The sequence below is a fragment of the Anser brachyrhynchus genome (genome assembly GCF_964034855.1).
Source record: "Anser brachyrhynchus genome assembly, chromosome: 7".
Taxonomy (NCBI): Eukaryota; Metazoa; Chordata; class Aves; order Anseriformes; family Anatidae; genus Anser; species Anser brachyrhynchus.
Genome location: NC_137701.1, coordinates 5068151 through 5081096, shown reverse-complemented (window position 1 = coordinate 5081096; position 12946 = coordinate 5068151). Strand labels below are relative to the sequence as shown.

Genomic DNA, 12946 nt, shown 5'->3' with positions numbered 1-12946 from the left:
CTATCCCCAGACATCACAGTAGGATGTAAATGAAATTTGCTGGCTCATTTCACCACTCATCTCAGCGAAGTGAACTTGTTGGTCTATTTTCATCATTACCTTTGCCATCTGGCTTTTTTATAGGGAGCCTCAGTAGTAGTGTAGAGACTGGATGGAACCACTTGGGCTCACCTGCCCATGGTAGAAGGAGGTCAGGGACTTTGATGCCAGTGGCTACATTGGCTGAAAGTTAGTTTCTGCGGCTTCACATGTTAGACCAGAAATTTCAGTCTCTGTATGTGTTTTTCTCCCCAGTATTGATCAAAAAGTTCTTTGTAATGGCATTGGTTCTGTTGATTCCATCTCATAACTTGAGATATTTGAGTTTTGTTTTAAATGGTGCTTTTCATTTAAATACTTCTCATGTATTTTTTTGTTGTATGTGTTCAGATAAGATATTTGAAGAGGTGCGTTCTGGACACCTTTTTGTCAGTGTGGACATAGACTGAGCAGTGTGTAGATTTTTGAATTGGCTCTCAACAAGAATTGGTAGGGTGAAGGATTAAGAAGGAAGAGGAAATACTGAGAAACATAGTGAGTATGTGTGATACTGATGACGTAGCTGAGGTTGGGTGAACTAAAATATGCTTCATTTGCGGAAAATGCTGAAGTGGAAGGGACACAAGAAAATGGAACACGTAAATCTAATGCAAGAGGTGACCCTTAGCATCAGCATATTGAGACATTTATGCCTGAAGCTAGTAAGAGGCGCTTAGCCCTATTATTATTGACAAAAAATAGTTATATATTTTTTCTTTGTTATTGATGTTTTACTGGTACAACAATGCATAAAGTCAGGAATGTCCATACATGTTTTTTCATATACTTCCATGATTTGCATGACTGGAATCTTCCAAAGAAGAAATTAGGTAAAATACTAAGGAAAAAAAATATTTTCTGTAGGCTTTAAAGCCACCTGTCTGTAATTCATGTAATACCAGCGGTTCCAAACTTGAACTTTATCTTTCCAAGGGTGACTCTTACACCTCAGTGAGTACAACATTATGATCTGCTTGGTTATATAAGCATTATATTTCTGCATGGAGCAGAATTTTTTTTGGAGATCAAAAACTTGCTATTTCCCAAGCAGTCACCCTGTTGCCCAGTAGTTTGAAGGCTGATAAAGAATAAAACTGTATGTCCAAGACACCATTATTTGTGAAGTGAAAAGCACGGTGAAGCAGGCTTTGATTTTTGTCAGTGCATTTTTCTAGTTGTCTAAATTCATTGTTGCACCCAATAAAAGATGGATAGGATAAGCCAAGGGTGGTTGCTTGATCTGTATCTATAAATTTAATGTGACTTCAAGCCTACTTAAGGAGACATTCTGTTTCCCAGCACCTTTAATTTAATTTGAGAGACTGAGCTTTTTTTTTTCTTCCCCAAAGGTTATATTTTGTATTCCATAGTGGCTTCAAAGGGATAGTTGAAACACTGCTATAAAAATGCAGTGATTGAAGTGATGCTTACAACATTCAAGTAGCAGAATTATGGCCTGGAAGAGAAACGGGCACTCTTTGGTGTTTGAGAAGTGCTAGCCTAATTTTTTTTTTCTTTCCTAAATTTTTCTAAGAATATTTAAATTTACTAATACTTCCAAATATGGTGTCTGACTGTGCTGCTTCTGTGCTTAGCAAAGCCCCTTCTGTCACTTAGTGAGGACGCTCAGCACAAGGAGCACATACAGTCTCCGGCTGCTGGGTCCTCCCAGCCCATTTCTCCCTAATGGGTTTGTGGTGTACTGTCTTTGGTATTAATCACTCCCCATTGTCTTCTAAAAAACTAATGCCAGACATCCGTTAGATCCCATCCTAGCTCTGTCACATTAATTTCAAGGAGACATCATTAAAATATTGTGTGCATGGGTCTCTGGTTTGTGAAGCCCTGGCATAATTAAAAGTTATAGCTTTCCAATAAGAGTGAATAAATTCACAGAATCTTTGTTACTTTATTCAGTTTTACCCAGAAACAAGCACTGCAATCAGTTTTTCACAGTGTTTCTTAAAACCTGTGAAAGGAAATGCCTCTTTCCAGAGAACATTTGACGTACTGAATGTCTACTGATTTGTTCAGAGTTAAGTGTTTAGAGAATTTCATTAATTCGAAACATATTCCCTCACTTTGTGCTGTAATCAACTGCTAGCTTTTTGCTCTGTATTGCACATAAATGCCAAAATCACTGCTGAACTTCAATGCCTCTTTCCCGGAATGGCAATTTTCAGTGGCTTGGCAACGTCAAGTACAATTTTCTAGCTTAAAATAAGTGATTTCCAAAGAGTGCTGTGATTTTGGTTTTCTTTTCTTTGTCAAAACATAAATATCACAGGTATGTAGCAAATCAGGAAAGCATCTAGCAGTTACTTTAATGTACTGTTAATGACCTTTTAGTTAGATGGTTTATCTGGATTTGCAGTCGGTTTTCTATCCTCTTTTGAGGACTGTGTGTAATGTGTAAGACATGAGTCCTGCTGTCCTTGCAGCCTGAATAACATGGGCTTTTGGAGGAACAATCTTGCTGCGCTGGTGGCATGTACCTGGCAGGAGGATGGGAAGCGTGTTTGACCCTTCCTCTTGCCAAGGTGATGTCAGTTGGGATCCTTTCATTTCCCACTAAGTATATCTGAAGTGAAGGCTTTATCTGCATGTGTCAAATAAGCTTTTACTCATTCTCCACGTGCTCTCTCCTACCTCCCCCACCCTTCATTTTACTGAGATTTATCTCCCAAAGGTTATATATGTGGCTTTTAGAGACAAAAGATATGTGCTGATTTAGAGGTGCAACTATGCAAGAGTGCTGTCCTGTGTTACACAGCGATGTGATTCAATCCCTTAGCTTATTCAGTAATCTTCAGACCGTACCTAAACACACACTCATCTATACATGTATAATATATATCACCTATGCACTAGTTGACATTTTCAGTGGAATATAAATGTGATAAAAAAGACTGTTCTTCTTGGTACACCAAATAAATGCTAATAGATATTTTTGTTCTGTGTTTCTATGGAAGTGGTATAAGTACTGACTGCAGTTTATGTAATTTCTTTTTGCAACAGAATGCAGTAAGTATGACTTGTTTGCAGTGCCGGTTTTGATGCATGCCAAATTTTAACTTTCTCATCTAGAGCTGTGCGAGTTTTGCAGTCTCTGATTGATAATTGCAATTGGTGTGAGGGGCAGAATTTGATGCGGCTGAGAAAGTTTGGTGATCAGCTATGATTTTGCTCTCCCTAAAACTAAATTGATCAAAGTAATCTGTGCTGCCTCAATATTTTCTAATCTGCTTGTGTGTTCTTAATCATAGTGACCAGATCCTTAATTTAAGCACTTAAATGATTGCAGTTGCCTATAGTAATAAAAAAAATAATTAAAAATCTATTATCGTAACTTGAGATTCACAGGTATTGTAGAGCACATTTACTTCTTAGTGGAAGAAGGTACAGTGGTTTATTATGCCTTCCTAAATAAGCAATGTGCTCTTGAGGAATAGAAAAAAAAAAAAAAAAGAAAGTTGGGGTGGGTAGAGGAACCACAAAACCCAGAAGAGAAGACCAACAGTAGATATCCCAAATTACTCCTGATTGCGGTTATTTCTGCAGACGTATGTATACAATTCTTACAGTATTAATGGCTGTTAAAAGCACTGGTTAGGAAAAAAAAAAAAAAGCTGCTGATGTTCCCTTTTTCTTTGGGAGTGGCCCTCAGAATGGGTGTCTGGCCTCCAAACTGCACTAATTTAACATCATTATGATGAGATGAAGTGGCGAACCACAGCTTTTATCCCGGCCCTGGTGGTGTTAGGAGTAAAGCTTCAGTTGCACCTGTGTGCGTGAGGGCCTTACCTGGGGTACTTTGGGGCTTGCTGTGGTCATCGTTTCCAGTCCCTATGAGTCCCTCTGGGAGCGCATCCATGGTGATGTCTCTCCAAGCCAGTTTTGTGTGAATTAGCCTTTCCAAAGGGTTTTTGGCTGACCAAGTTCTGATTCCCATCCTTTTAGGGGGCAGTGGCACAAGCAGGGAGGAGGTGGGTTGACCTCTGGAGGCAATCATCTCTTAACCCAGCGCCAGCCGCATCCAGAACAGCGGCGTGGGCCCCGGTCTGCAGTGAGACGGGGTGCCTTATTTGCTGCTGACCGATCCTGGCTGGAAAAGAGCTCGTGCTCCTCTCCTAATTCTGTTTACCAGAACCTGTAGGACCACATGTTATGTATGGAAACAGATTAGCGCAGGGAAAACTGTACATTCCCTGACACCACAGGTGTCCATATGACTTGTCCCAAGGAATTGGTACAGAGGCATCACGAATATAAACCAACAGTTTCTGGTCTCTTCAGTGGAGAAAGCCTCAGGGAAGGATTAGGTCTAAATTTTCCAAACTAACCTCACTCTGAATAAAATATTACCCAAACCATCACATCACAAAACTAGGAGGAGTAGTTAATAAAGCAGCTCGCTGGCTTGCAACTGCTGCAGTAACCTACTCCAGCTCAATTCCAGTGTGTTCCACAACAGCCAAATGCAAATGTTTTATCTGACAGGACAACAGCTTTGAGCAATTCATTATCAACTACTGTAATGAGAAGCTGCAGCAGATCTTCATTGAACTTACCCTCAAAGAAGAGCAGGAGGAGTACATCCGAGAGGTAATGCTTAAATCTCTCTCTTTATCCTCTCCTCTTCCCATCATCCCTGTACAGCTGCATCAGCATGTGTGCTTGAACCTCTTCACACGTCCGTGTGGGACTGCAGGACTGTTCACATTAAGCAAAAATGTTAGCTTGGGTTTTGTTTCATTCGATGAGTTCTCCAAGTACAACAGACCCAACTTACGTACATTAGCATCAGTGACTGACAGTTCTGAGCCAAGGGCTAATTAATTTAGTAGGTTACCAATATTGCTTGCTGGTGTTAGTGCCACTACCCTGCAGCATGCGTTTGGGGTGGCACAGTAACATCTGGGATAAACCCGCAGCTAAGTCTATTTCAAAAACTTGGCTGGGTGAAACAACACCGTGTGAGATCAAAGGAGCTACAAGTAGACTTTGGTTCTTGTTTTCTTTTGATTAACTATTGAATTGAGCTGTGAGAGCTTTAAGGGTAAGTTATAAACTGCACTGTGGAGCCCAAACTCCGGTGTGTGACGTTGTTGTGTGAGTGAACATCAAGCCGAAGGTTTAATACATTTTAGCAGCATTCCCTGGGATACACACATCTCAGACGAATGCCACTTCACAGATGTAGAAACTGGCATGCACTGTCCATGCTCAAATTGGATGAAACCATTCTGCTGTGCAAACATTTTTGAAAGTTGAGTCAAGTTCCTGCCGTATAATCCCAAGGATATAATATGAAGCTTTGACGTGCCTTTTTTTTTTATTTTTTGTGTATAATGGGGAAACTCATGAAACGAAATTACTGCAGTTTGCTTCTTGAGTGATATTTTGAACACTCTGAAAAAAATAAACTGTATGATGTCACCACAGAATGCAAATTCAGAATGATTTTTTTTTCTTTTCCAATCCTTTACCCTACTTATACTACCTCCATATGCATTAGCATCTCATCCTGGAAACGTTATTGCTGATATTTGAAAAAATCAGAATATCTGAACGACAGACTGGATTTTTCAGATGTCATCTAAATTTAGCCTTTTTTTCTTCCACCCATTAAAAAAAGGAAACAAACCCAAACAAAACAAAACAAAAAAAAGGACCCTTAGAGCTTAGAAATTTTGATCTCAGATGCTTGCACTGAAATGGGCTTCTTCCCTTCTAATCAGTGTGAGCGTGCAGAGAGCTGCGCTGACCCGGGCTGGGCAGGAGGTGGCTGGCCCTGCTCCAGAGGAGTGCATGGGAAGCTGACACTGATGGGGGAAAGGAATGGAGAGTGGGTTTGGCAGCCGCTCAAGGGCAGTCGTTCTGCGCAGATAATGTTAGCAGGAGATGATTGCATTTTTTTTTTTCTTAATAAATAAGATGTTGGTAAGGATATAGAACTAAATGCAAAAATAGTTAACCGGAATATAATTTAAATTGCCTTGGGGGGAAAAGCTCCATCAGTTGTTTTCCTGTTCAAACTTTTTTTTTTCCTGTAGGGAATTGAGTGGACTCATATTGAGTATTTCAACAACGCTATAATTTGTGACCTAATAGAAAATGTAAGTTATATTAACAATCTCCATGAATAATTTATAATGCATGTATTGAATTTAACTATAAAATCTGTACACATCCTCAGTATATTTTGCTTTTTTAAAAACAACCCCGTTTGTATTAGTCATCTATTTTTGAATGGTGAACATTTGTTTTATTAACAGTTTTTTCATAATATTATGTTTTTCTGCATTAGAAATGGTAAGCAGCGCCTACGCAAGAAAAAAGAAAACTGAAATGTTTATATTTAGTGGTGTTTTCATTAAAAGATATGACATGTAATATTATAAATAATGTTTTCTTTCCCTATGGAAACCAGAAAATTCAGTGATTCGTTACTGAGTGCTTTAACTACAACAAATATTTGTATCTAATAGGAGCAGTTCCTATGGACTTAGCAAGGCAAATTCCTTAACAATCAGAAAATAAAAGTTTTTAACTATTAATATAAAATGTATGCTGGTTTTACTCATAAACTGGCTACTTTCATTTAAGTTGGCGTTTCTATGGTCTGAGTAAATGACATGAAATTCCCAAGTAAAAGGAAGTCAGGAGATTCCAGTCTCTGAAGCAGTCTTTTAAAAATGGAGATATAAAAATCTGTTGGGATTGGGGCTGAGGAAAAGAGAACTGGCCATACCTTGAGATGGTTTGGGGGACATTTTTTTGGGTTGCGGAAGTCCCACAGAAAAGAGCAATCTCACTTTTATGTTTATGTACACATGACGAAAGCAGACACTAAAACTCCTGTCTTGAAACTGCAGAACCAAACTGGAATCCTGGCCATGCTAGACGAGGAGTGCCTGAGACCAGGAACTGTTACTGATGACACCTTTTTAGAAAAGCTGAACCAAGTCTGTGCCACTCACCAGCATTTTGAGAGCAGGATGAGCAAGTGCTCCCGGTTCCTCAATGACACCTCCTTGCCTCACAGCTGCTTCAGGATTCAGCATTACGCTGGCAAGGTACCTACTGATGCTGGGAGTATGTGGTGTTTGGAGAGTGGTGGTCCTGTGTGTAGTGTGGGTTTGGGACAACGAGGAGCCTCTTCATCCGTCAAATGATGTTACAGTAATGGTGGAGAACTGCCTGAATAAGTAGTCGATGTGAAAATCCAAACCTGCCTTAATCTTTTCACTTTTGAACCTAAGATACTGATTTTTGGCTGGAAGATTTTCAGAGATCATGCTGCTGTAGCCAAAACCAAAGGCAGGGCTCCCTTCAGCACGGGGGCTTGGTGTCCCAGGTGCTTCAGTAGTAGAAAGTTTGTGCTGCTAGGTCTCTAAAAACAAAAATATTGTTTAGAAAGACAAAAACTCACACACATCTGAAGGCAAGATATTTTGGGAAGCATGTTCTTTGTCATTGAACTAGGTGAAGTCCTTGATTATGGTGATGAGAAATAGTTAGGGTGATAAGAAAGTGGAATTTTTGTATGTTTGAACTGAGCTTGTTTTGAAAGTCTGTGCCTTGAAACATGGAAGAGAAAATTACACAGAGGGCTTGCGAATGTATTTTGCTTTTTACAACATAAGCAGTATGAATAAATACAAGACTGATAGGTTTTGATGTATAGTTCAGCATAACTTAATGAAAAGCAAAACCATTGTAAAAATGGAGACAGATTATTTATGTTTTTGAAGCCAAGTTGGGGTTGAAACTACACCACTTGTTTCAGTCTGCTGAACTATTAATTTCACAGAGTAAAGAGTATTTGGAAAGCGTTTAATTTGCCTAGTTCTGTTTAATTCTTTACTAGATTTTAATGTTTTCTCAATCTTAAATTTTTGTGTAGCTTGATAACCTGTCCTTTCAAAGTAGTGCTGGAAACACAATACTTTCAGCCTCTGAGGTGGCTGTTCAGTAACTTTACATTATGTATTTGCTAAGGAGATTTTGTAATTGCCTGTCAAGGATTAACGCTTAGATATTTTTTGGTTGTCATAATTCAAGGTAAATTTTAAATACCCTCATGCTTTGCAAAAAAATGCAAACGGACTGTGGCTTTGCAGCCAGTGAGGGTCTTCAGTTGTTACTGACATTGACTTGCACAACAAAGCAGCCAGTAAATTCCAACTATTTCAGGATTGTTTTTCCATCCTCAGCTGAGAACATTTTGATCTGGTCACTGGACAACAAAAGTTTGACTCTTCTGTTGTGAAATCTAAGCAAGTTAATATCAACAGTATTGTCACTAGTGGCATTTGTCATACCTGTCAGAAACTAGAAAGGTGTACGCTAAAGAAAAATGTCACCAAAGTTCATAGTCACTTACTGCTGTGTAAAATGTAGCCACGTCAGTATTAGTTTGATATTCTGCATACATAGTACGCATCTGCGCAGAACTAGCTGTGAAATCATGAAACTGAAGAATTTGTATTATCAGCCAGGTAACTTGTCATAATTAATCAAACTGAATTTAAAAAGCCAGTAGTGCTCTGAGATCTACATGACGTTCCTCTGGATGCCTTCTGGGTCTCCAGCTGCGTTTATGGTTGTTGTCATTGGACTGTTTTCCTGGTAAGATTCCTTTTAAGTAACAGTCCCCTAAGGACCGCATGGATAACTACTTGATACTGAGCTCTCAACAGTTTCACAGGTGATGTTTCATATCTTGTTTAGTTAGGCAAGTAAAGTAAACCTTAGCACTTTGAAGAAGGACATTTTTACTGTCGTGATTTAAAACAGAGGGAGAAAATGTTTTATCAACCAAAAAAAGATATTTTGGGGGTATTTGCAAGCAGTGGTGTATCAGTTATTATGGAAGACCTTTTTTTTTTTTTTTTTTTCTATTTTAGTTACTAGAATTGATCAGCACAAGGAATTTTTAGTAATGTGAGAAAACACATCTTTCTCAGGAAGGGTGTTCACAGAAAAATATCAGAATTTTATGTTTAAAAAAAAAAAAAAAACCTTTCCAGATGTCAAATTTGTAATGAAAGCCAAACCATCTTTCATTTATTTTGAATGCTGAGAAAGAAGAGGAAATCAATGTCTTGGCGCAACTTAGAACTAACCTATGTTATGTAGTCCAAAACATGCTCTGATGAGACTTTTCCATATTGTTCAGGTTATGTACCAGGTGGAAGGATTTGTTGACAAAAATAACGATCTTCTGTACCGTGACCTCTCCCAGGCCATGTGGAAGGCCAGTCACTCTCTTATCAAAGCGTTGTTCCCCGAAGGTAACCCCGCCAAGATCAATCTAAAGAGACCACCGACGGCAGGGTCACAGTTCAAGGCGTCGGTAGCTACCTTGATGAAGAATCTTCAGACAAAAAATCCAAACTACATTAGGTAAATTGCTCCATGGTGAATTTATATTAGGCTAAGTTAAATAATATCTTGATATCTGAGGATAAGTCAATTGAAATCTAAGGTTTAAATTTACAATAATAGCTGTTGACTTGCAGTGCTGCAACCAAGCGTCCTTGTTCATTTCCCTTTGCAGGTGCATCAAACCCAATGACAAGAAGGCTGCCCACATTTTCAATGATGCCCTGGTGTGCCACCAGATCCGCTACCTCGGTCTTCTGGAGAATGTCCGGGTCAGGAGGGCAGGTTATGCATTCAGGCAGGCGTATGAGCCATGCCTGGAAAGGTACAAAATGCTCTGTAAGCAGACTTGGCCCCACTGGAGAGGGCCAGCCAGGTAGGAAATCCTCTTATTCTCATCTCTCCCATTTCAATGAATAACATGATTATCTTCCATACATTCTGATTTTTTTTTCCTTTTTTTTTTCCTTATTTAATGAAAATTTAAATAAGGTAATTTAAAGATAATTTGACAAGTAGGCCAATGTAGTTCAAGTGTTTTACTCGCATTTCATTCTCTTGCCATTGTTCTGGACTTCGGATGAGTTTTTTCATTGGGAAAAGGGTTGGTTCTACAAAACCTACTCTTTTCACTGGTCTAAAAATTACACTTCCTTGGCAAAGGAGATGGTTTTAGTGATGAACTAATCTAATAATGGAAAAGATTTTTGCATGTGAGCAAGGACATCACCTTGTTTTTAAGTGTATGACAGCTTTTACTGATTCGGGTCTCAGAGAGAGATGGGAGTGGAATGAAAATGACTGGAATGATCAGAAGGACACTTATCTTTAATAAGCAACTTTCAAAGTATTGGAACACCCATTTCTATGAAGACAGTCATGCAATTTTCCCCTGTCCTTTCAAGAATAATTTTACATAATGATTGCTAAACAATGAGATAATACTTCTTGCAAATCAATTGGACAGACTATATAATTTTAAATTGCATAATGTTCACATATGCCTTTACAGATAACTTCCTGGGTAGGCAAATGTACTTCTCTTAGTTCTTTTTGCATATGGCCATCAATAACATGATTTAAATTAGATTTATGATTTCTTTCATAGCAGATGACTATCTTTAGCTACAATTCAAATTTTTAAGTTATCAGGATAGTGCTAGGAGCACAGTATTGATAATAATACAGTTTTAATTACAGTATTATACTGTGCTAAAGTTCTTACAAAGATTTGTCCCTTCTTTTTGTTGGCATTTATAAAGAGCTGTTGGTAGTGTGAAACATTAGCTTGTCAGTGTTTGTTTTACATTTTTATGATAGCGTGAGAGCCCTTTCTTTTTTCTTTTTCTTTTTTTCCCCAAGTAAAATCATAGAAGTAAGAGGAAAAAATAGGCCATTGCTGATGCTGTTAAATGAAAATTGCTCCTTTTTCATCAAATTATTCCGAATCTTTACAGTGATTATTCTTGCCTTCAGCTAAACAAACAGTGAGTAAATGAGTTAGGTTTTCAATCTGCTTATGACAAGCACTATTTAAGAATTGAAAATGCGCTTTCATATACTTTCCATAAATTAATCCGTGAATATGTAAACCAAGAAGTTTTAGAGCTGGAGGTCATGTTTGCTAAGCTCATTTACTTGTTATTAGGGCTGGTGTAGAGGTGTTGTTTAACGAATTGGAAATCCCTGAAGAAGAATTTTCATTTGGTAGATCAAAGATATTCATCCGCAACCCAAGAACGGTAAGTGAAAAATGTCTTTCCGTGCAAAATCAAGCCATCTTTCATGAGGATAGCCTGCTATGAACTGCATAATTTGCTAGCTTATTATTACAGCTTATTCTAGATACCGGGCTTTGAGATATTGGTGGGGAATATAGCATTAAAGAATGCTGTTTAATGTTAGACCCATTAAAATTGGTATGAATGAACATTGAACATTGATGAAGACTGAGGAAGAATCAATACAATGCTACAATAACTGTGAGCCTGAGTTTAATGTAACTTTCATGCACTGACTTGTGGCAGTATATCTTCCATAAACCTTGTTGATGTATGTGACCCTTGCCCTCAAGGTAAATAAACCAAAAGGTGTCTGAAGCGGGGGGGACTTGAATGGAGGAGAGATTTCTCTTATAATAACTGTACTTAGGTTTTTTTTGTGTTTTCTCCCCTGCTGTTTTTCTTCCAACATCAAACAAAAACCTTAAAATAAAAAATACACACAGCTCTTCAAACTAGAAGATTTGAGAAAGCAGCGATTGGAGGACCTGGCTACTCTCATCGAGAAAATTTACAGAGGTTGGAAGTGTCGCACACGCTTCTTGTTAATGAAAAAAAGCCAGATTGTGATTGCTGCCTGGTACAGGAGATATGCAGTAAGATATTGTCCTTTCTAGCTCAGTGGTGGGGAGAAGAGGAGCATATCATTTAATTACTTAATATGGGTTTTCACATTCTTCCTCAATTTATATGGAGAAGGGTTGAAAGAATTCAATTTTATATTAGTATTTAAATACTAAAAAATGTCCGTAGAAGAAAATTGCTAAGTGTTTACTTTGTGCCGTTGCTTAAATAATTAAAAAGCTCCCTAGAGTCCTTTAGCTCTGGGAGAGCAGGATTTTGTGGCCCAGCTGGGGAGAGCCTTTTCCATTAAGCTGAACCAAATGCTGTGTACTTACAGTGCTCTCAAAACATATGGTTAATGTGTAAAAATGTTTGGTAATATTACGTGTGCAGTTCTGTGGAATTCAGTCATTCCTAAAGCTTTTTGTATTTTTGCCTTATTTGGAACCTTTGCATTTGAGGCTCAAGAATGCTGCTTGGGAGGATCCCAAGGATTCATTTTAATTATAGCTCTTAAGAATCATAGTTCAGTAGTTTTTATTGATGCAGTTCTCAAAGTTTCAGACCTCTTTGTAGGTTGGGTCTTCTGTGCCATTATGAGCTGAGCAGTATTGTTACAGGACTCTTACGTGTCTTCAGTTACTGAATAACATGGGCTTACATGACACACAAGATTTACTGTTTTCAGGTTTTAAATTCTCAAGTGTCTCAGGTGCATTTCCTGAGACAACTTTGTGTACATATTAGAAAGCCTGATAAAATATCGTGTGAAATGGAGAGAAAGCGTCTTTTTAAACTGGAAGTTGCAGAGCTGACAATCACTCATTTTCAGTTGATGAGCACTTCCATTTATCATCTTGAAAGCCTTTAGCATTTGGTTCAGTTATCTTGGATAATGAGAGCAAAGTATGGGTGATTAGGATAAAGCATGGTTATTTATATCTGAGAAGAAATGCTTTTACACTGTAAAATTCCTCTCTCTGAACTTCTGTGATTGAATGCACAGCAGTATCAGAGCTGGATTGCATAGTGCCTCTATGTCTACTTTATGATCTCATGATCGTAATGAATTGAAAATGGCATTGCCACAACTCTGTTGACACATCTTTTAATATAACAAAATGAAAACAAAT

General features: G+C 38.2%; 1 protein-coding gene across 5 annotated transcripts in view; it reads left to right on the top strand.

Annotated features, from left to right (window-relative positions):
* Positions 1–12946, top strand: part of MYO1B (myosin IB) — a 178879-nt gene that overhangs the window by 145996 nt on the left and 19937 nt on the right. For all 5 annotated transcript variants that reach the window (XM_080598784.1, XM_080598787.1, XM_080598786.1 and 2 more), the window contains 7 exons: positions 4579–4683; positions 6135–6197; positions 6957–7157; positions 9263–9489; positions 9644–9844; positions 11117–11210; positions 11696–11845. In XM_080598784.1, coding sequence (XP_080454910.1) covers positions 4579–4683; positions 6135–6197; positions 6957–7157; positions 9263–9489; positions 9644–9844; positions 11117–11210; positions 11696–11845 — 1041 coding nt within the window. The remainder of the gene's footprint in view (positions 1–4578; positions 4684–6134; positions 6198–6956; positions 7158–9262; positions 9490–9643; positions 9845–11116; positions 11211–11695; positions 11846–12946) is intronic.